Source organism: Cavia porcellus, unplaced genomic scaffold, assembly GCF_034190915.1.
Source record: "Cavia porcellus strain 051 isolate PalLab524CR breed Dunkin Hartley unplaced genomic scaffold, mCavPor4.1 scaffold_18, whole genome shotgun sequence".
NCBI classification, from domain to species: domain Eukaryota; kingdom Metazoa; phylum Chordata; class Mammalia; order Rodentia; family Caviidae; genus Cavia; species Cavia porcellus.
The window spans coordinates 10039558-10062552 of NW_026947501.1; the positions used below are offsets into that span (position 1 = coordinate 10039558).

At 42.4% G+C, this 22995-nt stretch overlaps 1 protein-coding gene across 6 annotated transcripts in view; it reads left to right on the forward strand.

Moving 5' to 3' along the window:
* Positions 1–22995, forward strand: part of Sptbn1 (spectrin beta, non-erythrocytic 1) — a 202642-nt gene that overhangs the window by 98881 nt on the left and 80766 nt on the right. Inside the window, exon 1 of one of the 6 annotated variants that reach the window (XM_013158496.3) lies at positions 4519–4903. The exons of the other annotated variants lie outside the window; for them this stretch is intronic. Within the exon in view, the coding sequence (XP_013013950.1) occupies positions 4795–4903 (109 nt within the window). The 5' untranslated portion in view covers positions 4519–4794. Of the gene's footprint in view, positions 1–4518; positions 4904–22995 lie in introns of those variants that run through there. 6 annotated transcript variants of the gene reach the window in all.

Below are 22995 nucleotides of genomic sequence, written 5' to 3' on the forward strand. Positions count from 1 at the left end.
AAGAAATGTTTGATTGACTTAACCATTCTAAAAATTGTCTCTTCCCTTTCTTTAATATTTCCATTCCTGTAACATATTTCTGTATAGGTTTCTTCTTCCAATGTCACTATTCAAAAAAACTGTGAGAGGATCCCTGACCTCTTAATTTATTAAGATAGAATTAAGCCTGTCAGATAAGCTTGAGGCATTTCTAGCTAACTGGATCCATCTTGAGACCACACTCTTTAAGTGAAAGAAATGGGACACATAGGTATAAATATGGCATTGTTTCATTGGTGTGAGAAACTGAAAATATAAATTATGAACCAAAATGTATAGCAGATATTGGGAAGTGGGAAGAAAATGTTCCAGTGAGAAGGGGAACAAAGGAAGGGAGAGGGGAAAGGAAGAAAGGGACAAGAAAAAAGATATAGAAGGAAAAAATGGAAACAAAACTTTTATAAATAAGGAGGGGGAAAAGGTTGAAAGGAGGGGAGAGGAATGGGGAAAAAAGAAGCAAGATCTATCATGTACAGGTACGAACTGCCCGTGATGAGTGTAAACATTGTGTAGATCTAAAATGTACCAGTAAAAAGGTGGCGTCAAAGAAAGAAAGAAAGCCAGCCAGCAGAGTTAGCTCCCTCACACTTGCTCTCCCTCCCGCGGGGCCTTCTCCTCTCCCTGCTGGTGGAAGAGGCGTACTCTGGGTCCGTTGCAAGGCTCCCGCCCCAGCCGCACCCCTCAGTCACTCACTGTCCCATGGCCCTTCCCTCCCTGCCCAGCTCAGAACTGACATGTGTGCCAGCGGGCCCACTCCTTCGGGCAGTGCCCCAGGCCTGGTGCACACCCCGTTTGTCCTGTAACTTTTTCACTCACTATTACTCATCACCTGTTTTCCTTTTCCCTTAGTGTCTCTTTCCTGGAGCCTGGCTTGATTTTAGTAACTGTTTGACCTCCCAATCTGCACACTGGCTGGCTTTTGCTCTGATTTTTTGTCTTTTTTGAAGCATGTGATGCCATCTCCCCTCTCTGCCTCTCTTTTCTATTGAGTTTCCATTCTGTCACTCTGTTGGGGTCTCTGCTGGTTTTTCTTCTTCCTCCTAAACTCAGGTCTTTTCCAGGGCTCTGCTCAGCTCCTGCATTGCTCCTCTTTCTACGTTTAGCCCTCTGTCTCCCAGGCCCCTCCTCTATGCACATGTCCTCTGAGCTCCAGTTCCCCCTGACTGCTCCAGATGTGTCACCTTGTGTTGCTGCAGGTGACTCAGATTCAGCCTGTCTAGAATGAAATACTGAATGCTTCCCTCCACCTCCCCACTTCCCCAGCTGGCTGTAAAGCAGAGTGTTTTTTGAGCTTCTCCTTTGAACTTCCCACATACCCCTGGCTGTCAGATTCCTATGGATGAAGTCGAGCATCCTCAGCCCATTCCTTTTCATTCTGTGTGCCCACCTTGATTGATCCTTTGACCAGTTACAAGTGCCATAACTACCTAACTGACCTCTTTGCCTTCAGGCTGTTTTTTTTCTACTCAATGAATCACCCCTAATGCAGCCCAGACTAGACTCTGGCTTCCTCTAGTTCAAAAGCCTTCAGCAGTTCCCAGCCGGGCTCAGTTCTCACCTTCTGGTCACTTCCCTCCCAGCCTGGCCATCCCTTATGCTTCAGCCAAACGGAAGCATTTGCCTGTCTCTGCCTCAAGTAGTCTGTCAGGTGAGGAGGCTTTTTTCTCCCACCAGCCTGTTGGCTAGTGTCTACCTGTGTTTTAAGGCCAAGCCAAAAATGTCTTGAAGTTCTTCCCGCCTGCCTTTAATAGGCACATGGGACTTTCTCGTCCTCTGAAATCTTCTCATACTTTTGCTGTTTGACTGTTCGCATGTAATTTCTCCCATCACTTTTGGCTAACGACACTCCCTGTCATCTCTGACTCCTCCGAAGTTCTCAGTAGTGTGCTGTGAACACCTTAAACATGTTCACGATGGGACTGTAATTCGCATGTCTGGCTGCTGGGTGGAATGTGCATCACTGTCACATTGAATGGCACAGGACAGTCCCTTGAGGTGGTACAAAGCAGCAGAAATCAGTTACATCCTGTGAATACAACCTAATAAACATTGAGGACGTAAGGAATGGATGCCTCTGGCTTCCTTCATCCCCTCCTTACTGCTCAGTTGGTGGTCACCTGAGCCATTCTTCCTGGCCCCATCATGCTACATGGATTCCCATTTCTAACGATGTCAGACCTTTCCTCAGCCTGATAACCTTTCTTCCTGCTACTTACCTGTGTTTACTCCGCCTCATTTATGCAATTTCAGCTTTTTAGGATCAAGTGCCTATGCTAGTTGCAGCCTCTGCTGTCACACTGTATATAATCTGGCTAATTGGAAATCTTCCTGCACTTTCCCATACTAGAGAAGACTGAGGGGCAGGACTGAGTGGTGACTCATAATGTATTTGCTATGTGGGTTAAACATTAAAAGTAAAATGTTATAAATTGGCAAAGCATTTTATAATCTCATTTTTGTGCCATAGCTGGACATGTAAGAGACTGGTCACTTTACCACTATATTTAATAGTGAAGCAGGGCCTGTTAAAAAAGATTTTCAGTGAAACAGTTCCCCATTCTACATCTCTGTAGTTTTTTTTGTTTTTTGGTTTTTGGTTTTTTTTTTGGCGGTACTGGGGATCGAACTCTCGACCTCGTGCTTGCCAGGCAGGTACTTATGCTGCTGGGCTAAATCCCCAGCCCTATATCTCTGTAGTCTTGACAGGATTGGGGTGGGTATAAGAAGTATGCTTTGGAAAAATAAGACTCCTACTTTCAAAGATTTTGAAAAATTTTAGGGCATTTTCACTTATTGTATGGTTGGACATTAGTTATTACTCAACCTGACAGCTGAGGTTTAAAAAGAATCCAGGGTTTCTTCTGGTTATGGGATGATAAAGAGGCTTAGAAATTTAAGATTAAAAAGTTAGGCCTTAAAGCCAGATGTAGTGGCCCTTGCCTGTAATACCAGCACTTGGGAGGCTGGCGCAGGAATGTAACCACAAGTCTGATTCCGTTCTGGACTACACAGGCCGACCCTATGTTAAGAGGGAGGAGAGGAGAGGAAGTGGGAGAGAAGAAAAGGAAGAAACAAACTTTGCTCTTGGGAATCCTAGTCAAATGCTTCAAAGGCCAGGTTTTCCACCTTCCTGCCTAGTGTCCCATCAGCACTGTGCATTTCAAGAACAAGGTTTTAAGTATGTTCATCTTGGACGATGAGAAACTGACAAAGTTTACCCTGTTGATGTAATAAAAACCCTGTTAGGACTGGTAAGTGTTGTTCAGAATCCATCAGTTAGTTACTTAGTCTCTTAGTTCAGCTCTAGGCTTGGACAGGACATAGCACTTTGCATTACAAGCCCCGACATACTAAAAGGAACCTAGGGGTTGGGGCTCTCTCTGCAGTGAAGGTTGGAATCCTTATGGAATGAAATTACCTTCCCTGGTGAGTATTGCTCCAGGCCTCAAATGGACGCCACAGATTCGTGGTTGTTTTCTGTCAGCTTTCATGAGTGAGGAAAAAGGAAGGAGACACTCTACAATCATTTGTTCCTCAAGGAAACATTTTGATCATGTTATTTTTGGTTCAGATGGATGAAGGAGCTGAGGAGGACAGTTTTAAAATGCTGGAAACCCAGAGTTTGGAGGTTCCATTTAAATCGGTAGGCTCCAGGGGTAATTTCTTGTTATCTCCTCCCAGGATCTCGAAGTCCTCGGGTCAGAGATCCTAGCGGTGTTTACCTGTGTACCTCTCTCCCACAATGCCTTGCAACTCTGAGCTCCCGTAAATCTCCCCCGCGTAGTGACTGCTAGGGCCTGGGTTATCTCCGACCATCTCGGGCTTAACCTCCCGGAGGCAGCCCGGCCGCCGGGAAGCGAGCGGGGAAGAGTCTGGTGGGCCGAGCGCACGCCTCCTCCGCCCGGCCCCGCCGCCGCGTTTCACTTTTCCGGTGTGCCGCGTGGTCGCAGCCCGCGCCCGGCCGCTGCGCCCAGGTGCGCGCCCGCGTCATCTCCGCGCGGGCTCCGCGGGGCGGCAGGGGCGGCAGACCCGGGGGCTGCAGCGCCCTCTCGGCGGGCGGACGGGCGCTGCTTTTCAGGCGGCAGTAATCGGAGACTCTTCCGTTACGGGAGGCTCTCCACCAAAGGCTGGCTTCCAGCAGCTTTGTTTGGGAAGGCAGCAGCGCACTCACCGTGCCGCGCATCTGGGCCCGGCGGCCCGCACGGCGGGGCCTGGCCGGCGGCCTCCCCCGCGCCCCTCCTCGTGGTACGGCCTGCGTTTCCTCCACAATGCTGTTATGCTAATCAGGTGACATCACCGCCCCGAACCCGGAGAGTGGCTCCTGATTAAATTACAAACCCGCGGCTGCCGGGAGGAGGTGTGCGCCTTGCTCCTGCGAGCTCCTGCCTGAAGCGGCGGCCCAGGGAGACTCAGATTTGGCCATATTTAAAACATTTTGCAGTAGGACTTGTGCTTCCTCCTCTTCTCTCTCCCGCTGATAATTTATTTCAAGTTTCTAAACAGCCTTAGAAGGAAGGAGGAGATACAAGGAATTAGATGCCCGAGCGGTGACTCCTCGCCAGGCTAAGGTGGACTCTGCAGCCAGCTTCTATCAGGTCACCTTGTGCCCATTTCTGACCCGAACGCAGGGTCCAGTACTTTCCTCTGGGGCGGAGAGCCAAGGTGCACGGGAGCTGCTGCGTGTTGGATGGGGGTAGGAGGGGACCGGAGTGGGATTTCCAGTGTGCAGCCCGCCAGGGCGTTACACCAGGCATAATGGAATTGCAGAGGACGTCTAGCATCTCCGGGCCACTGTCCCCGGCGTACTCCGGGCAGGTGCCTTATAACTACAACCAGCTGGAGGGGAGATTCAAGCAGCTCCAAGGTAAGCCCCCTCCCTTAGGCCGGGCCTGGGGCTTCTGAGGCTTTACAGTATTTCTGTCATATGGTATGTGACGCTAACGAAGACCGGCAGCCTTAGGGCCCGGCCCCAAAGCGTCTGGTTGGCTGTGAGCACCCCATTCACTGCTTTTAGGAGGCAGTTGCTCACACTACTTTAGAATAGCCACCGTTTGAACTTCCTCTCCTCCGTTAAGTACCCTTTTGGCTCCTGGTTATCAGGTATCTGCTGTCTACTGCAGGCACAATTTTAACCCCTCTCTTTTACAAGGAAGCTTTTTGCATCTCAGGAGATCAGTGCTAATAAATGGATTACTGTGCTATACTATTTGGTTCCGGGTCGCCTCTGACTCGCAGCCCCTACGGGCCTCTTACCTCGGGAAAGCCTTCAAGGTGTAAAGTGTACTGCTGCAGACCCAGTCCCGTGGAACAATGGCAAAAAGGCGGAGGGAGTGGTCTTTTTGTTCCTAAGCCTCCTGTAATTACAGTTTTGATTCTAAAGGTTAATTTTAACTCTTTTACTGTATTGTGTTGGGGAGAACCTTCCCGTCAATTTAGTTGGCTATGTAGTTTATAATACATGTTATTGTCATTCCAGTATTGTGGGTTGGATTAGTTGAATCACTTACAGGTTTCTGGAGTCCCTATCAAGTTTAAATTATTAAAAGTGCCCCGCATTTTTTGAACATAATTTTTAAGAAGAGCAGAATCTTCAGCGTAAGCAGTGAACTCTTTTTCTGCCTGCAGCCCTTGGCTGTCTTGTCACTGCCCAACCAGGCCCTGGCCAGTGTGTCTTATACACGAAAAAACCCTGGAAACAGAATTCCTTCCATTTGGAAACCCCAGGAATCAGCAATGGGTCTGGTATGGTTCTAGGACCCTAAAGAATAGTGTTTAAAGACTGTGCGTGTTTCTTACTTTAACTTCCCAGTGCCACAGATGTGGTTCCTGTGAGGAGGAGGAAGGAAGGAAGCGGCTCCCTCCTAGAATGTTTTCATTGGGAAGGGAGAGAGGACATATTTCATTCATTGGTTTATTTGTCTTGTGAAATCGTTGACAGTAATGACACTTTTTTGGAAAACAAGAGGCAGGACCGGATGTGATTTTAAACATTTGCTAGACTGCTGCATTCTGTGGTCAGTTAGCTAGGAGAAAACTCTTACTTGCTCTAGGGCATGGTTCTGAGTCCTTGGTTCATTCTTCTTGACTTTTTGAAGGTGGAATTTGCTCTCTGAAAACTCAGATGAGGGGGGAAGCTTGTAAATAGATGAATGTCCATTTTCTAGGTCTGTGTTAGGAACCCCAAGGTTGTGTGGTCTGACACCTCAGGATGTGTCCCTCCACACATGTCCGACTCCTTATGTCATTGTGTCATTCTGCCAAGGGGAAAGCACCCAAGGGTGAGTCTTGATTAGAATATCCACCTCTAGTCTCTACCCAGCCTACACCTTGCAGTCTCAGAAAAATGCAAAACAAGGAGAAAATATTGAGAGAATGGAGGAATGCACTCCCAGGCCCACTCTTAACAAAAGGCTGTTACTCTAAGAAGGTCTAGGATACTTGTAAACTGCTCACCCAGCTGGGTGGAGCTTATACACAGGAAATGTCGTAACTGTCCTCTTCTGGACAAGGAACATTTAAATTTTTAAAAAATTTCAGTGTGTGCCTGTAATATTCTATTTTGTGTTTTTCTTAAATCTCTTTAAGAAAGTGGTGGGCTTCACATTGTATCTTAGTTTTTAAAGTCTTTTAAGTGACCATTTCTAGGGCATTAAGCAGTAACCTTATTTTTCAATATTGTGGTTTGTAGTTGCTTAAGTTTAGTGTTGATATTTCTGTAACAGAAAACCACGCATGTTGAGGAACTGAGAAAGGACAAATTAATTTTCAAGTACTACATGGTAGGTTACTAACTTCAGGCATTTTAAATAACTTTATGAAAATTATGGTAAAACCTTTTCTCTATTTCCCACCCCTGGCTTTGTACTTTGTTTAGTGATTGTAGTTCCTTTTTTTTTTTTTTTTTTTAATCGGTACCAGGGATCGAACCCACGACTGCCTGCTTGCAGGGCAGGCACTTATGCCTGCTAAGCTAAATCCCCAGCCCTGTGTTTGTAGTTCTAATTGTTATGTATTTTGATAACATACATATTCTGTCTGCTGATTTAATTTTGTGTATCTTACAGGGCTGCCTTTTTTACTCTTATGGGTATAATCTTTCCTAGCACTTATCACTCAGTATTGGCAAAAAAAAGTCCTATATGGCCTCCGGTATGAATTTATTCTTTAGCATCCGTGCCTGAAAGTGCTGTAATTTTTGTGGGAGTTGTGCATTTTTGCTGGTTTCGAATGTTTCCACAGGATCCCAAGAATTGTAGAAGAAACCATAGAATGAGATTTGTGGTTCTAGCTAAGGAGTTCTATTGTAAGGAGTGTGGTCTGTTTAGATAAAAAGGTATAGAGATTTATGGACCAGAGACTAAGTATGATAAAAACAAAACCTTTGATATAAGTAACTGAGAGATAGACAGTGACTTCTTTATCGCAGCACAGTTTCTATAGCTAAAGAACAGGTCAGGCTCTTCAAATTCTGACAGCTTTAGTATTAAACACCCAATGCATGCCCGCTTCCCCAATGCCTGTTTTTCATTTGCAAAATTAAACTATCTCTTTTCACGTGGTCAGTTCATGTATCTTATAAAAATTGTATTTTTTTCTTTTTAAATTTTTTATTAGTACATGTTTGCAGTGTATAATGTTAATATTCCTTAGTGGCGTTAACATACATGACACATTTTAATTTCTTTTTTTATCTACTGCTCCCTCCATCTCTTGGTTTCCTTTTGAGAAAGCTTTGTCTTCCTAGTTCTTAATACGTATCTTTTATTTTGCTCTTTATATTTGAATTTGTCATATAAGAGAAACCATGTGATATTTAAGCTTGTGTGTCTGATTTATTTCATTTAACATTACACTCTCAAGGTGTATCCATTGTCCTACAGATCATCCAAGCTTATCTTTACAGCAGAGTAGTACCCCGTTGTGTATAATTACCGTATCCATTCCTCTGTTGATGAATATGTAGCCTACTTCTAAGATTTAGTTATTATGAATTGTGGTGCTATAAACATGGGTATGTATGTATCAGTGTAATATATTGTCTTTAATTCTTTGGGGAAGTTAATCCCTAGAAGAGGAATAGCTCAATCAAATGGGATTTTTGGTTTTAGATTTTTGAGGAATTTCCATACTGATTTCCATAGTGGTTGTACTGCTTTACATTCACACCAACAGTGTAGAAGTGTTCCTTCTCTCCCCCTGCTCCAACATCGTGTTTATTATTTGATTTTTTGATAATGGCCATTCGTTCAGAGGTAAGACATAATATGTGTTGCTTTAATAATTTGCAATTCTTTAATGACCAGCAGTGTTAAATATTTTTCATTTATTTACTGGCCATTTGTACTTCTGTGGAATGTCCATCCATTTTACATGCTCATTTTTTGTCTTTCATTTGAAGAGCTTAATTATTATGAATTCTTTATATATTCTAGATATTAGTCCTTTGAAGAATAGCTGACAGTTTTGTTTTCTAGCCTGTAGATTGTCTTTTTACTCTTACTGTTTTTTTCTTTTGTTGTGCAGAATCTTTTTAATCTGACATGATCCTGTGTGGTGATTTTTGGTACTATTTCCTGTGCACCCAAAATTCTGTTCAGGAAGTCCTTGCCTACACCTATCTTTGAAGAGTTTTGCTTAGTTTATCTTCAACCAGGTTATGTGTTTCTGTTTTAGCGTTTAGTTCTTTGATCCATTTTGATTTTAGTTTAGTACTGGTGAGAGAGATGGATATGGATTCAGTATTTTTTCTGCATGTAGATAACCAATTTTCCCAGCAGCATTTTTTAAAAATAAGAATATTGAAACAACAAAACTCAACCACGTGTAGAAAACTGTGCTCGTAGTTAGAGAAGTTCGTGATATCTTCTCTCCAGTTTCGTGCCTTCCTGCTACTTGGCCTGTTATTCTCCCACTCAGAAACCATAGCTTGTGCCTTTTGTGCAAATGCAATTGCAGACTCCTTAGCTCTCCATTCGGAGACTCCTCCACGTGGCCCCATCCCGCACACTTCCTGTTCCAAAGCAGCCAGACCTCAGCGCTAAGCTGTCCCTGTCATGCTGTTGACCTCCAGAGCACTGACCCTTTGGTTCTGGCAGTGAGCTGTAAGCAAGACAGAACTGGTTAAAGAGGATCAAGGGGTATGTTTTCTGCAGTCTTTGCATTCTACTCCAATGTTTGGCAGCATTTCTAGGGCAGGTGTTTTCTCTGGTTCTTCTGGCCCTGTGTGTGAATTTACAGAGGGAAGAATGATGGAGTGTCCTTCGGGTTAGAGGCAAAGAACTTCAGGCCATGGGAATGTCTCATTCCCCAGGTGTGTTACATGCCAAGAGCTGCCTTTGAGGTTAATTTTTAAAAAGATTTGGGGGAGAGATTAGTGCTGATTTACATATATGAATCACAATTACATTTATCTACATTGTCAGAATAAGCCAGGTAGATTGAGTAAGGCAGCCATTGTTTAGATACTTTTTCTCTTGCTTACCTGGCAAGAAGTTCTGAGATCAGCTAAAGAAACACACGTTCTCACACACAAGCAATAACCAGTAAATAAATGATTAAGACATTGAAAGCATTTTTCCAACCTTATTTTAATATTCTTTGCTGGATTGGCTCAATTAAATTGGCAGTTATTAAAAAGTTTTATGAGTGCAGAGGACTTGCTATTTAAAAGGTTAGTAGCTGATCACTAAGCTAGGATAATTTAAAGCAACAAAATAATACTAAAAAATACTAAAACTACTTTTAAAAAATGATGCTTGTTTTTTTGTTTACTCTTATTAGCAAAAAACTTATTGATTACCTACTTGTCAATGAATAGTGGTTAGAATGTATGAGCATGTATCAGTTATGTGGGAAGTGCTGGCTGAGCTGATCAAAAACTGGAAGAAAGCAAAGAAGTAGACTGTTTGCTGAGTCAGAATCTTATTTTAACAAGATTCCCAAGTAGTACTTACGCACATTCAAGTTGAAGAAGGACTGCCTTGGCAGTAACCTCGGCCTGCTCCCTGTCGCTGTGAATGGAGAAGTTTGTGTTTTATGTATAGTTCTCACAAAGTTTAGGAATTTTTATAGAAAGTTATTGTTACAACTAATTGTGAAAATAAGCTTGCATGCTTCAATGTATAATAGTTAATTAAACAAAGTTGAGTATTGCAGTAGGAGGTTTCAGGGCTGTAAAGCATGATTTGGCTAATTCCTAGTTTTATACATCTTAGTAAAACTTGGCTGGGATTTTGTACTTTTGTAATCTTACAGTTTTAGAAATTCATGAGGTGAACAAAATACAGTTTCTTTTCATTTATCCACTTGTTATTAATTGAGAATTACAAAAGTACTCTGGACCAATGCAGTCTAAATTCTTCCAGAGTTTTAGGAAGCTGTAAGGAAAGTAGAAGTCTCCATACCTTCTTTTGAACTTAAACATTTTAAATACTTTTTAGTTGTTTGTTTTAAATGAAGCAAAAATCCCCATCTTGAGTGGCCATTTGTTAAGTGAATGTTACTGTTCTGGGAGCTGGTTAGATCTGAGTCTGATACATATAAACAAGTAGGCTAAACGAGCAGTGCCTTCAGGTTTCGGTGTTAACAGATTTGAGGTATCTCTTTGGGGGGAGGTGCGTCACATAGATAACATTTATTCATGCCACAGAGTAAATACTTCTTATATAGGTGGACAGTGATATTCTGTATTCCCATCTAATACAGCTTGCTCAAATTTATAGCAGACTGATGTTTCATCTCATGTGTAGCCAGGAGAGCTGGTTGATGGTGACCATTAGCAGGTGCAGGACTTGAACCTGTTAAGGAATTTACTTCTTTTATCAGCACTTGTGATTTTATAAACAGTGAAGCTCATCAGCCCTATTCCTACACAAGTCTCCTGTTAAACTTGGGGATAGTATGGCTTCATGGGGACCCAGACATTTTTAACTAAGCTTTGAAGCATCTTGGCAGGATCAGCCTTGTAGGCTGCACCAGACCCAGCTCACTCTGGACATCTGGTTTTTGATTAGTGCTCATTTTCTAAATCTACAGGTATCTCTCTAAAATAGGTGGTATTGATTAGGTAGGGAAGAAAAAACACCAGGTGAGACCTGTACCAAGTTGTGTACCTGAAGAGTTAAGTGATGCCTGGCACCTCTCTAGATCCTCCTGAAAGGAAGAGAGCTAAGCAGCGGAAGCAGCAGTGGAGAGCAGGGTTGAGGATCACTAACAAAGTTACATTTCTAACATTCCTTTGTATTACTCCAGACATTTTAATATACTTTTATGTCAGCAGGATGAAATGGTTACCCTTATTAATATAGTTAATTTAATCTTCACAACCATTCCAAGGGCTACTTATTCTTTCCCGATGAAGACAGAAATAAGATCCTACAATCCTGCTAAAGTTTTAACTTTGCAGTAGTATTTTATGTACATACAGTTTAGCTCTGTGATAGTCAGTATATACATATTCAGATATTTTGAGACTTCTCGTGTGTAGTTCATATGTATTTCTGTGTTTCTTGCCAAATGATGCCTATTTGCTTTTTTTTTTTTTTTTTGTCTTTTTTGAGACGGGGGTCTCGCTATGCAGTTCAGGCTGGCCTGGAGCTCGCTTTGTAGCCCAGGCTGGTCTCGAACTCACAAGGATCCTCCCACCTCAGCCTCGCGAGTGCTGGGATCCACAGGCATGAGCTACCACGCCCGGCTGCCTATTTGCTTTGGAAATCAGCGCAGTTTGTTACCAGTCAGCCCATTTCCTCATCTCTGGGATGGAGATAATAAAAATTTTGTGCAATGAACTTGTTCTGAGAATTAGATGAGATTGTGAAACTGGTTTGACTGGTACATAGTATGTGCTTATTAATCCATGGTGGTCTTCATTATTGCAGGTCCTGGCCAAGCAGGACTCTGAGCTTTCTGAGTTTGAGTGTAGTTCCTCAGCCCTCACCCACCCCTGAAACCTCTCTGGGTGTGGTTTCCTTCACTGTGTTAAAAGAGTGTTTCCCTGAAAATGCACCTGACTGAAACATCGTCTTTCTCATTTATAAAGCGCACAGGCTGATGGCAGTCACTTGGGCCACGTGACTTTTGAGACAGGTTGAAGGTCGTAGTGCAGGTGCCTCTCCCAAGTTCATGCAAAGCATCTGGAGCACCTGCTGCCAGAGTTAGAACATCCAGCCCTTGATTAGAGAGCTGCTCTTGCCAGAGAGTACTGCGGTGTCCAAACTAACGTTGACCACCTGCATGGAGAAAGGCCTTGAGTGCTGATACTGTGTTTGCTTTTGAAAGGCCTTTCTCTCTTCCCCTAACGCTGGTTTCTTAGACTGGCCTGTACACAGATTCACAAAGATCTTGTGAAAGGTTTGGCCTATTTATTTATTTATTTATTTATTTTTGCTATCTTGAGTCAGGGTCTCACTGTGCAGTTCAGGTTGGCTTTGAGCGCTCTTTGTAGTCCAGGCTGGTCTCAAACTCGCAGTGATCCTCCTGCCTCGGACCCCCAAGTGCTGGGTTACAGGCCTGCACCCCCATGCGCAGATCATTTATTTATTTAGGTACTGGGGTATTGAACTCACAACCTCGCACTTGCCAGGCAGGCACTTATATATATATATATAGCTAGCTAAATCTCCAACCCGATTTGACCTTTTTAATGCTGAAATGATTCAAGTGAAAAGTTAATTGAAACTGAGGTACACACACACACACATTGTTCATGAAGAATATGTCTTGGTTACTTTTCTCTCATTGCTGGGACAAAATACCTAGTGCTTCAAATTAAGGAAGGAAAAGTTTATTTAACTTAGTTTTTGGAGGTTTCAGTCCATACTCGGCTGGTTCCAAGGCAGGGTGGCCTGGCTGAGGGGCAGCTGTTCTTGGTGGCTGTAGCAACAAGAGCAAAAAGGGGCAAAAAGGGCAAAAGTGTCTCCTTCCCTTCCTTATGTTGTATGCTGGCTACCCACGCAGGGCCTCCATGACTGCAGGAGGCTTGGTGGGGGGCATTCAAACACAAACATAGCAGAATATGAGCAAAATGTAAAAAGAGAAGACTGTGCTTTTTCTGGTGGCAAGGAAATGACATAAGCAGTATCATCATGGTAAATCCTGCCCTGCCCAAGAGTGCAGTTGCAGTAGAATTTTGGAGTGAGCTGTTGTTCTAAGGAACATCAATTGCAATGATATATATTTTGCTTGGTATCATAATACAGACCATAGGCAATATTTTGGTGGTTTTGATACACCTAGATGCAGTTGGTGGTTATAGTCAAGATCCCTTGAAATGTGATCTTAGCATTTTTTAATTAGGTTTCTCTTTTAAATAAGAGAAACTTCGGGCCAACTGTATAGTTCAGTGACACAAATGCCTGCCTGGTAACCAGGTCCTAAGTTCGATGCTGGTACCAAAAAAAAAAAAAAAAAAAAGAGAAACTTTGAAGGTCTCTTGTGTTTTTATGTTTTATTTTTGAAAGTCTGTTTGAAAGGGTATGACATCTTTGAAAGTCTGTCTACTCTGTCGAACTGTTAAATGCCAGTGAGTTTCTATCTGCCACTAGCTCAAGTAGTTTCTAAGATTTAACTATGTATCCAGTGCATAGTATGTTTCTGGTGTTTGAATGTGGTGCTCTGATTTCTATTGAGGAAGATATTTATTTCTATAGTGGTTTAAATAACTCCTTGTAAAATTTAGTCTTTTAGTGATAGAGGGGAGATTATGCATTATCTGGAAACAGCTGCTCAGCAGATGAAATCCCAGCCGTACAGAGTCTGGTGGAGTCCAGGGCAGCTGTGGTAAGGAGGGCTGTCAGGAACTTTAGTTCTCATTTTAGAAACACAAGTGTGGTGAAAAGCACATAGGCCATGAAATCACAGAAGTGAGCATTGAAATCCTGGTCTGCAGTGACTTAATAAGATGACCATTCCATTCTGGTTTACTGGAGAGCTTTTGGGTTTTAGCACTGGGCATTCCACATTCATGGAATCTTCCTCTGTCCCAGCCACACTGGGTGGTGGAGTCATCCTAATTATGTATGACAGTACCCATTACTGTGTCTTAGTTACTTTTCTCATTGCTGAGATGTAATACCCTACATCCAAAGTTAAAGCAGGAAAGGTTTATTTAGCTCACAGTTTGTAGAGGTTTCAATCCATAGACAGCTGGCTCCAAGACAGGGTACACAGGCATTGCAAAGGAGAAAACCCTTCATAGCATCAAAAGTTAGTAGCAGAGCACCAAGAGACAAGCTTGTTCTGTCCCGTGTGTCTTATGCAGGCCACTTAGGGTGGATAGTACTCACACCCTTAATCATGGTGCCCTTGATCCTAGCAGTGCACCATGAACCAAAGCCAGCATCACACACTCTACATCAGCCACCCCTGAAAAAACCCCACCTATAACTAACTATATGAAGCTTTGGGGGGACATATGAATACAAACCGTAACACTGTGTATACTCAGGTGAAGGTCTGTGTGTGTACATTCATCTCCTTTTTCTGGCTGCTTAGCACATAAATAGATGTCTCATGAATAAGGAGCTAAATGAATGAGTAAAATAATGGGAGTAGTAATACACACGGAATTGTTTTAAAGTGAGTTAGCTGATCTTCCTCCTGGCTGTTTCTTCTCCCTTCAGAAGAGAAGTAACAATCACAGTTACTTAATAAATACTGTGTTGAATAAAAGAACGAATCACACGCAATAGTGACTGCCTCTATGATGTAAACAAAGTAAAACTCCAGATGTGGCTGATTTAGGCTGAGCCTATTCACATTTTTTCATAAGAAGTTTGATACGGCCCTAGTGACAGTAGGCTGGACACTCACCCCAGCCCGTCTGGTGTACCTGCCTCCTGTGGACTCCCTGCGGTGGCAGGGTGCTAGGGATGAACTTTGTAAGTACTCCAGTGCTTAGAGAGATAGAACTAATTTCTTGGAATTTAAATATTAAACTGTCTTGCATTTTCTCTCCTTAAGTGGAACAGATTAGAGTAGTTCCACAAGGAAAAAGTTTAAGGGTTTAATGTAATCTCGCTACACAGGAGAAAAATGTAGAAAATGGATCTTGTGATACTGGGATTCATTTTTGTAGGTGTGGTAGCCATTACCTTTTTATAGTGTGTCATCGTAAAGCAAACACAACTTTCCTAACTGCCAGTGCATCTTTGCTCATGGAGATATGGAATGAGTAATGCTTTCTAGAAGCCAGGCAGTTAAATCACACTGAGCAAACAGAAGCAGGGCCTCAGAAATTCAGATAACAGATGAATGCACACATTTAACTTTTCCAAATGAAGAAGTCTCTGAGAGAAACTAATTTTGGCCCAAAAACTACTTCCCTGCCTTCTGCAAATAATAGGATTTCATTTTAAACTAGAAATTATTTTTCACTTGAAATACAAGCAATTTTTAAAAGTCATAGTCATAAAGCAGTGGGCTTGACTGAGAGTTCTTGTCCACAGAACCACTATAATGGGGTGATTAATTTGCACAGCTTTTGGGAGGAGACAGGTGGATTCGAGGGAGGGGCACCAGGACAGTGACCTGTGGCTTATAGCCCTTGGTGAAAGAAGTGGGGAGTGGGGCTGTGGGAAGCAGTTACTGAGCTGACCACCCTGTTGTCTGCCGCCAGTGGCTGGAGTCAGATGGGAAGCCTAGCCCAGATCACTGCAAGGTGCTCATCTCTAAGGTTGTTTTTTGTACTAAGTATTGAACTCAGGACCTTGTGTTTACCAGGCAGGCACTATGCTGCTGAGCTATGTCCCAAGCTGGGTGCTCATCTTATCCCTCTTCATTAGGCAATTCCAAAGTAACCTTTTGTACCTCATTTTCCTATGAGCTCATAAATTATGTCATTGATCCCGCCCCCTCTTTGTTTGATAAGGAACAACACTTCCTTCTGCTCAGTATTTCAGAAACAGAAAAGTGAGACAGATACAGGTTGCTCAGTGATCCAGCACTTGATTTCAGATACACACCCACACACTTACCAGTGGGAGTTCAGTGTAACTTACTTGTCAGGGTTCTCTGCATTAAAAACATGCAACTCCTATTGGATAAGGAGACTTGGTTCTTAGAATAATTACGATTCTTACGATTTTAGTCCCTGATTAATGTTGTGCTTTATGAAGGGTACATCTGCGGCTCTTTGGTAGGCATTACAGTTACAGGGGTACTGTTTTTATCCTTGCCCTCAGGAAGTTCACAAATGAGACAGGAGCACAGGTAGGGCTGTTATAACAGGGTTTTAGTGGGTATACATAGGAGTGGTGGCCTTTGTACACTTGCAAAGTGGAGGACAGGTGCCCTCCCTACTGTTGCAGGACCACTGTGAGATTCAGTTACAGCAGTGTATAAGAACCACCAATGAAAAATACACATTGATAATCAAATGTAAGAAATTTCTCTGAGGGTAAATAAATGTCAAGGCTGTCTTTGTTCTCAGGTTCTTTCAACTGGTCCATACCTGCTAAGACACCATTCTAAGGACAACAGCCTCCTGCATTTATTCAGTGCTTTATGCACCAGACTTTGCTATTTATTATATGCTTTGTTATCTTTAAACTCAGAAGAATGCTAGAGATAGGGACAGAAATAATGTGCTGCGGATGAGAAAACCCAGGCTCAGAGAGATGAAGTAATTTGGACAATATTATGCAGATGCTAAGTGGTGGAGCTGGTATGCACACCTGCTTGTCTTCACAAAGCCCTACCATTAAACCATTACTCCACACTGCCCCTCCAGAGATAGTTATCTGGGAGGATTTAGGTGTGGCTGGGTGTGGGCATGGCAGTTGGGAGTCTTCAAACGGCAGCCACTGTAGTTTCTAGAGTCTGCTTTGAAGCCACTTCCTTAGCCCGAGTTGCTCAGAAAACATCTTATCCTCTGAGTAGTGATTTTTGTAATGTGGTTTCCACCTGCCTCTCGAGGTCAGCTCTCCTCATCCAACCAAAAAGCCCGTCAGTCACTGATAACCTGTTGCTTGAGTGACTCATGGTCTGCCCTGTTTCTGTATGGCTAATGGTTGCCATTAGCCACATAGTACACTAGTGATGCTGTGAGAGTGCAGTCTGGTTTGGGGTTGGAGGTCATGGCCTTTCACCACATTCCTTTTTCTGCTGAGGCCTGTGATGTAAAAGTTAAACCACAAGATGCTTCTGCATTGAGCGTGACTGTAAGAAAAAGTTGTTGGATGCTTTCTGTCTAGACCCAGGTATGAAGGGGGTACCTTCACATATGTTGTTTATCCTTTTAGTTACCCTGTTAGGTTGTGTCTGCTCTGTGGATTGAGGAACCTAAGAATCAGAAAGATTAAAAAAAATGCCTCTTCAGATGGGAATTGGCCAGTGAGCAACAAAAGGGTTAACTTTAAAACTCTACAAGAGGGGGCCGTTTCCAACATTTCTATGAACTTAACATGTATGTTAAGAGGGTGGGAACACAAAGCGAAGTATGTGGTGTGGCATCCCTTAGCTCATGGAGAGTGAGGTTGTGTTGGTTTTAATTTACATCTAGAACATTGTATATGTGAGCATTCGTGCTAGTGATTAGCCAGGTTCACAGGTGTTTAGAAGTATCCCATTTAATCCACCTACACAAATACATCGGTGAAATCCATCGGTCATATTATTCTAATATGTAGCAGTTTCCTCATGTAGTGCAGGCTTGCCTTGAACTCAACGACATAGCCCAGGCTGGCCTCCAGTGTACAGCGATCCCCCTTCCTCAGCCTCCCCAGTGCTGGGATTATAGGTGTAGGCCATTATGCCCAGCCAGCAATTTCTGATAAAACTATTGCTGTTGATGAGTAACTCCTTCCATTAAAAAACCAGTGGAATCAGCTAATTTGATGATCATTGATATTATAAGAGCACAGCAATAGAGGGAAGAGTAATGCTTATGTATGTTTTCAAGGCTGACTGACTCCATTCACATATGGGTATGTTTGGCAAATGCAGTTAAGATATCTAAGAGATGTAATGTGAGACATTCAGTAGTCTCAGTTCAGGTGATGGTGAAGATTGGTGGGTAAGGATCTTTTTGACCATATGTGGACAGCATCTGTAGACCCATTGCCAGTGATGCCAAGGGCTCTGGATTTGAGCTGCTGGTTAAAGTGTACCTGTTGCTGGGGCACATGTTGTGATGTAATGAAGTGGTGACTCATTGGCACACAGTGCATGACAGCTTCAAGGACTCATTTGAATCATTCCACAGACCTCTGAACCAAAAGCAGATGGAAAATGTGTTTACATATATTTGCAAAGCTGTGTCCCAACTTGCTTCTGCTTAGATAATCATGAGAACCTTGTCTTTGGTCCTTTCTCCTGAGACAGGAATTAACCTGTAGCATAAAAAAACATGTTTAGGTAGGTACTTGGTGCAGCACCCTGAACTGGTACAGTGTGAGTTAGGGCAGCAGAGCGAGAAGGGAGGGTGGCAGCGGCCTGCTGCTGCTTTGCCACCTCAGTCTGTGTCCTTCCTTTCCCACTGCTACCTGGGCTCACTTGCCCTAAAGCCTAAACGTTGATGGCAAGTGTGTGTAGGCCCAGGAGGACAGACGTTGGCTCTAATTGTATGTTCAGTATTTTTTAAATGTACTTCGATAAAGGTGTTGGTGCTTTACAGATCATGTAATTTTTTAGTACACACACACACACACACGCATATATAGTGTTAAGATAAATCCATCAAATTTGTCTACTCATTCACCCTGTGTTCAACAAGCAGGTAAGTGTCATGGTGAGCAGGTTACATGGCTGAACACACTAGAAACAGGTGTGTAACTGACGGTCACTGTTGGAAATTACATTCTAAAAGTGAATAGGTAGAAAGTGGCAAATGTTCTGAGCCATACCAATATTCCTTCTGATAAGAGACGTCAGAGAAATGTTTTGAGTTTTAGAGTATGGTCAGGATCAGTTTACAAGATGATGGATGTATAGGAGCAGAAAATGAACATAGGGAGTCACAGAACCATGGAACGTATTGGGGGAATGGAATCTCATTTGCCTGAGATATGGTGTATTAGTTATCACTACTGTCTTACTGGGAATTTTGACCCATGTTTTTTAGCCAACAAAAAGCTAATCTTGGCACAGGTCCCTGAAATCAGCTGTTCAGCAGATGATGCTGGCACAGTGACCTTAAACAAGTGATTCGTGTTTCAATTCTCTTGTCTGTTAGAGCACTAGGCTGATACAAATTTGAAAACATCTGTAAATAAATGCATGGCCGTCCTATGACCACTTGAATGCTTTTCTAAGGCTCTGATGGATAAATGCCCATTGCTAAACTAAACACACTTGGCTTTTGTTCTCTGGGTACACAGAATCAGTCCTGTGGGGAAACTAAAGGGTTGCCAAAGAGTGAGAAAGTAAAGGTACACCCTCGTGAAAAGAACAAGAAGATAGATCCATGCTTAAATTCTAGCCCAGTATCCAGGACTGGTGGTGGTGTTAATAATAGCAACTGAAACTGCTTGATAAGTCAGCACAGTTCTAAGTACTTTGCAGTGTTGGTTCAAGACATTCCTGTGAGGTATTATTGCCTCTGTTTTGAGAATGAGGAAACCGAGGCACAAAGGATACATGAGCCAAAGAAACTGAGCTAGTGATTAGCAGAGCTGGAATTATAAACCAAGAATCTGTGTCAGGTCCTGATTTCCTAACTGTTTTTGCTGTGCTGACTTCTGCGCATTTTCTGCGTGATAATTCTGAAACACCTGAATTCCTGGTCTGTGCTTTTCTCAGATTCTTCTTTTGTTATTACCTGGACAACCTGCCTTGAGAAAGCTGTTGCTGAGAGGTAGAATTTCTTAATTCTGTCCCAACTTTAAAGGGTTTGCTGAGACTTGCTCTTAGTTGATGTTGGTGGCAAAGGGCAACGTGATAAGTGCATTGTAGAATTCCTAATCTTGGAATTAAGTCCCATTACTTTGATGTTTTCTTTGCTGGTTATAGAAAAATAAAAAGGACTAAACTGACAGTACAAATGATTTTGGTCTGTTTATACAAAATTATTTGTAAAGGCCTGCAGAAGCATACTAGTATTAAAGTGGAATTTTGGAGTTAAAAGTCTTTCACTCCTGAGGGGTCAGCTGCACAGAAGGCAACTCTGGCAGTCTTCAAAGGTAACAGCGTAACCTAGGAACATGAGGCTGGCAGAAGGAAACACATCTTTAAGTTCAGGTTCCTGGGATTTGCTGATTTTTCTTGACATTAAATATTTTCAGCTGCCAGGCTGTTTGTTGGTATTTTTAGACCAACTCGCCTTTTGTTTTATGATATCCATGTGTGAATAAAGTAAGTAATCCCTATTTCTGGTTTGGCTCCTGCCTCCTACCATAATAAAGACTTCCAGCTGCTATTTGCATTTTTTCCAGGCTACCTTTTGAGTTTCTCTATAGTGTGTACAAAAACAGTGTTTCCCTTTTTCTTGTGTGTGTATATGTGCGGCGGGGTACCAGTTCATCTCATTTATTAAAGTCCTAAAATTACAAACGTGGATTTTGCTTGCTGGTCATTGTGTTATGAATTTGGCATCAGAAAGCCAAGTAACATGTTTATATTTATTGTTTATTCTCCCACCCCAGTTCTAGAAACGAGTTAATTTGGCCTGGGCAGGTGTCTCCTGATAGGGATGGTGATTTTTGTGTGTGTATGACAGCTGCTGCTGCGGAATTCGAAATCACAAGACTCATCATAGGGTTGTTACTGTTAGTGATGCTGGGTTTTTTCCTCCTTTGGTGTCTCGCCAGAAAAATACGATCACAGTCTTTTTAAAGAAGGTCTGGGGTTGTTGGCTGTGAAACACGCCTTGTCTCTGCTGTATGTCTTTATCAAGAAATTCTCTTTTGAGGGTGTCATACAGAAACACCCTCTTGTTTGTATATGTTACATTTTCCCTTTTTGTTCTCTTGAGCAGAAAACTTGTGGATTTATGTAGTTCAAGTGATGTATTGCAGTGTACTTAAAACGTAGGAGCTGTGTGTGATGGACAGCAAGCTCATAGATTGAAAAGCGGTTTCTCTTTGATCTGTAGCATCCCCAATTCTGACATCACCCCGCAGAGAATACAGTATCAGCTTATTTACTACTTTTTGCCCCCAGACTTACTGTGTGGAGATAAAACTTTATAATACCTCAAACCAAAAGTAGGCAAACTGTTTAATACCTCAAACCACAAGTTCCTGAAAACATCTTAGTTCGCCATGTTTCTCACTTACCTGTGTGGATTCTTGCACCGTGAGGAGCAGCTCACCTCCATTTAAGATTAGCACAGTAAACAGAAACTGCAAAAGTCCCTGGCTGCAGTTGGGCCCCATTCAGGGAGTTGCTCTTTGACCCCACCCTGCTTTTGAATTGGAAAGGTATGTCTGTTGAATGGAGTTCTGAAAAGTACCTTTGTGAATCCCAGGACCTCCCGGCTATTACTTAAGAATAACTTTAAGTCTTAGAGAATTTATGAAAATTTATGATTTTTTAGCATTAGGACTGAAATGACTGTATTCTCAGGTATTGCTAGAAAGTAAAAGTGTGACAGAGAGATCCCAAAATTGTGGAAGTAAACAGCGTACAGCAAGTAACTGTGTAGACTGTGGACACTGGTTAGACCCGAATCTTATTCCGAGCTTGAATGAGGGTTTCCTCTCTCCTTTCTCAGGGCAGAAGCTGCAGCTGAGAACTGCTTTGTGGTGTTACTAGCACTAATCTTTATGTAAATGTTTAACAGGGGCATAGTTTCATTTACCTTCAGCCAGACTTGAAAGAGGTTTCTAACCGTCTCTAACGTCCCTTCCCCCAAGGAAGTCAGTACTGAAAAATGTTAAGTTTCCAGAGTGTCAGAGGGAACCCTGGAATGTCCTTTTCATGATATTGGTGGCTGTAAGGCTGGTTTTTATCCAAAGAAAATCTCCATTTAGAGGTTTCCTTTGGATTTTATTGTTATGTAAGGAAAAATTGATTCCTTAGTCAATTCTTCTATAAAGCAATAGAGATTAAAGGTAGAACAAAAAACTAACCAAAAAATGCTAAAACTTCGAGCAACCAGCAGTGTTGAAAGGCTTCTGGCCCACTTCGGTGGGTGCTTTTTATTGTTTATGTCCATATTAGCTCTTCATAACCTGTTATTAAAATATATATATTCATACATATGTATTTTTATGCATTTTTAAAATATAAGCAGATTCATCTGCGTTGTTGAGCAAGCAATATAAAGCACAGGACTTGTGATTTGAGAGGATTAGTAGTGTTGCTGTCAGCTGTTTGTGTTGATGATATTATAATTCCAGTATATATTCTTACTCTTTAACAAAAAATTTCTTGACAGATTAAAAAACCTACTGCCAGTAACTAATCAGTTCTGAAAAGATTTGTGTTCCTACCATACAGTTGGGAGATTTATCAGGCCTAGGGCTAACGGCGATGAGATTCTGATACAATAAAATATTTCTCTAAATATTTTGACAAAATTGGTCATATGTCATGCACGGCTTCAAATATGTGTACATTGTGGAATGACTGAGCTAATTATCACAAAAGAAATTGAATAGCAGTAAGGTGTGGAATAAAGAACTAAGGAGTTGTGTATAGTCATTAAGTGCTTCTCCCCCTCCGTAACTTTTTAATATGCTTAGAGCTGAGGAGAGGGACTGCTCTCTAAAGGCTTCCATGATAAAAGGGGTGACTGTCCTTATCCAGAACAAGGTACAGCTGGCTGGTACTGACAGATTGTGGTGTTGCTTTTGAAGGAATCTTGGCTGGGTGTGAGCTGTGACTGCCTCAGTGCAAATATGGTTCCTCCTCCTGGAGCTGGGGAGTGGCCCAGCTTTTCATGTTTTGGGTTGTTTGCTTTTGGGGTTTCTGGGTTGTTTTGTTTTGTTTTGTTTTGTTTCTTGTCTTTTTTGAGACAGGGCCTCACTATGCAGTTCAAGCTGGCCTTGAGCTCACTGTGAGCCCAGGCTGGTCTCTGAT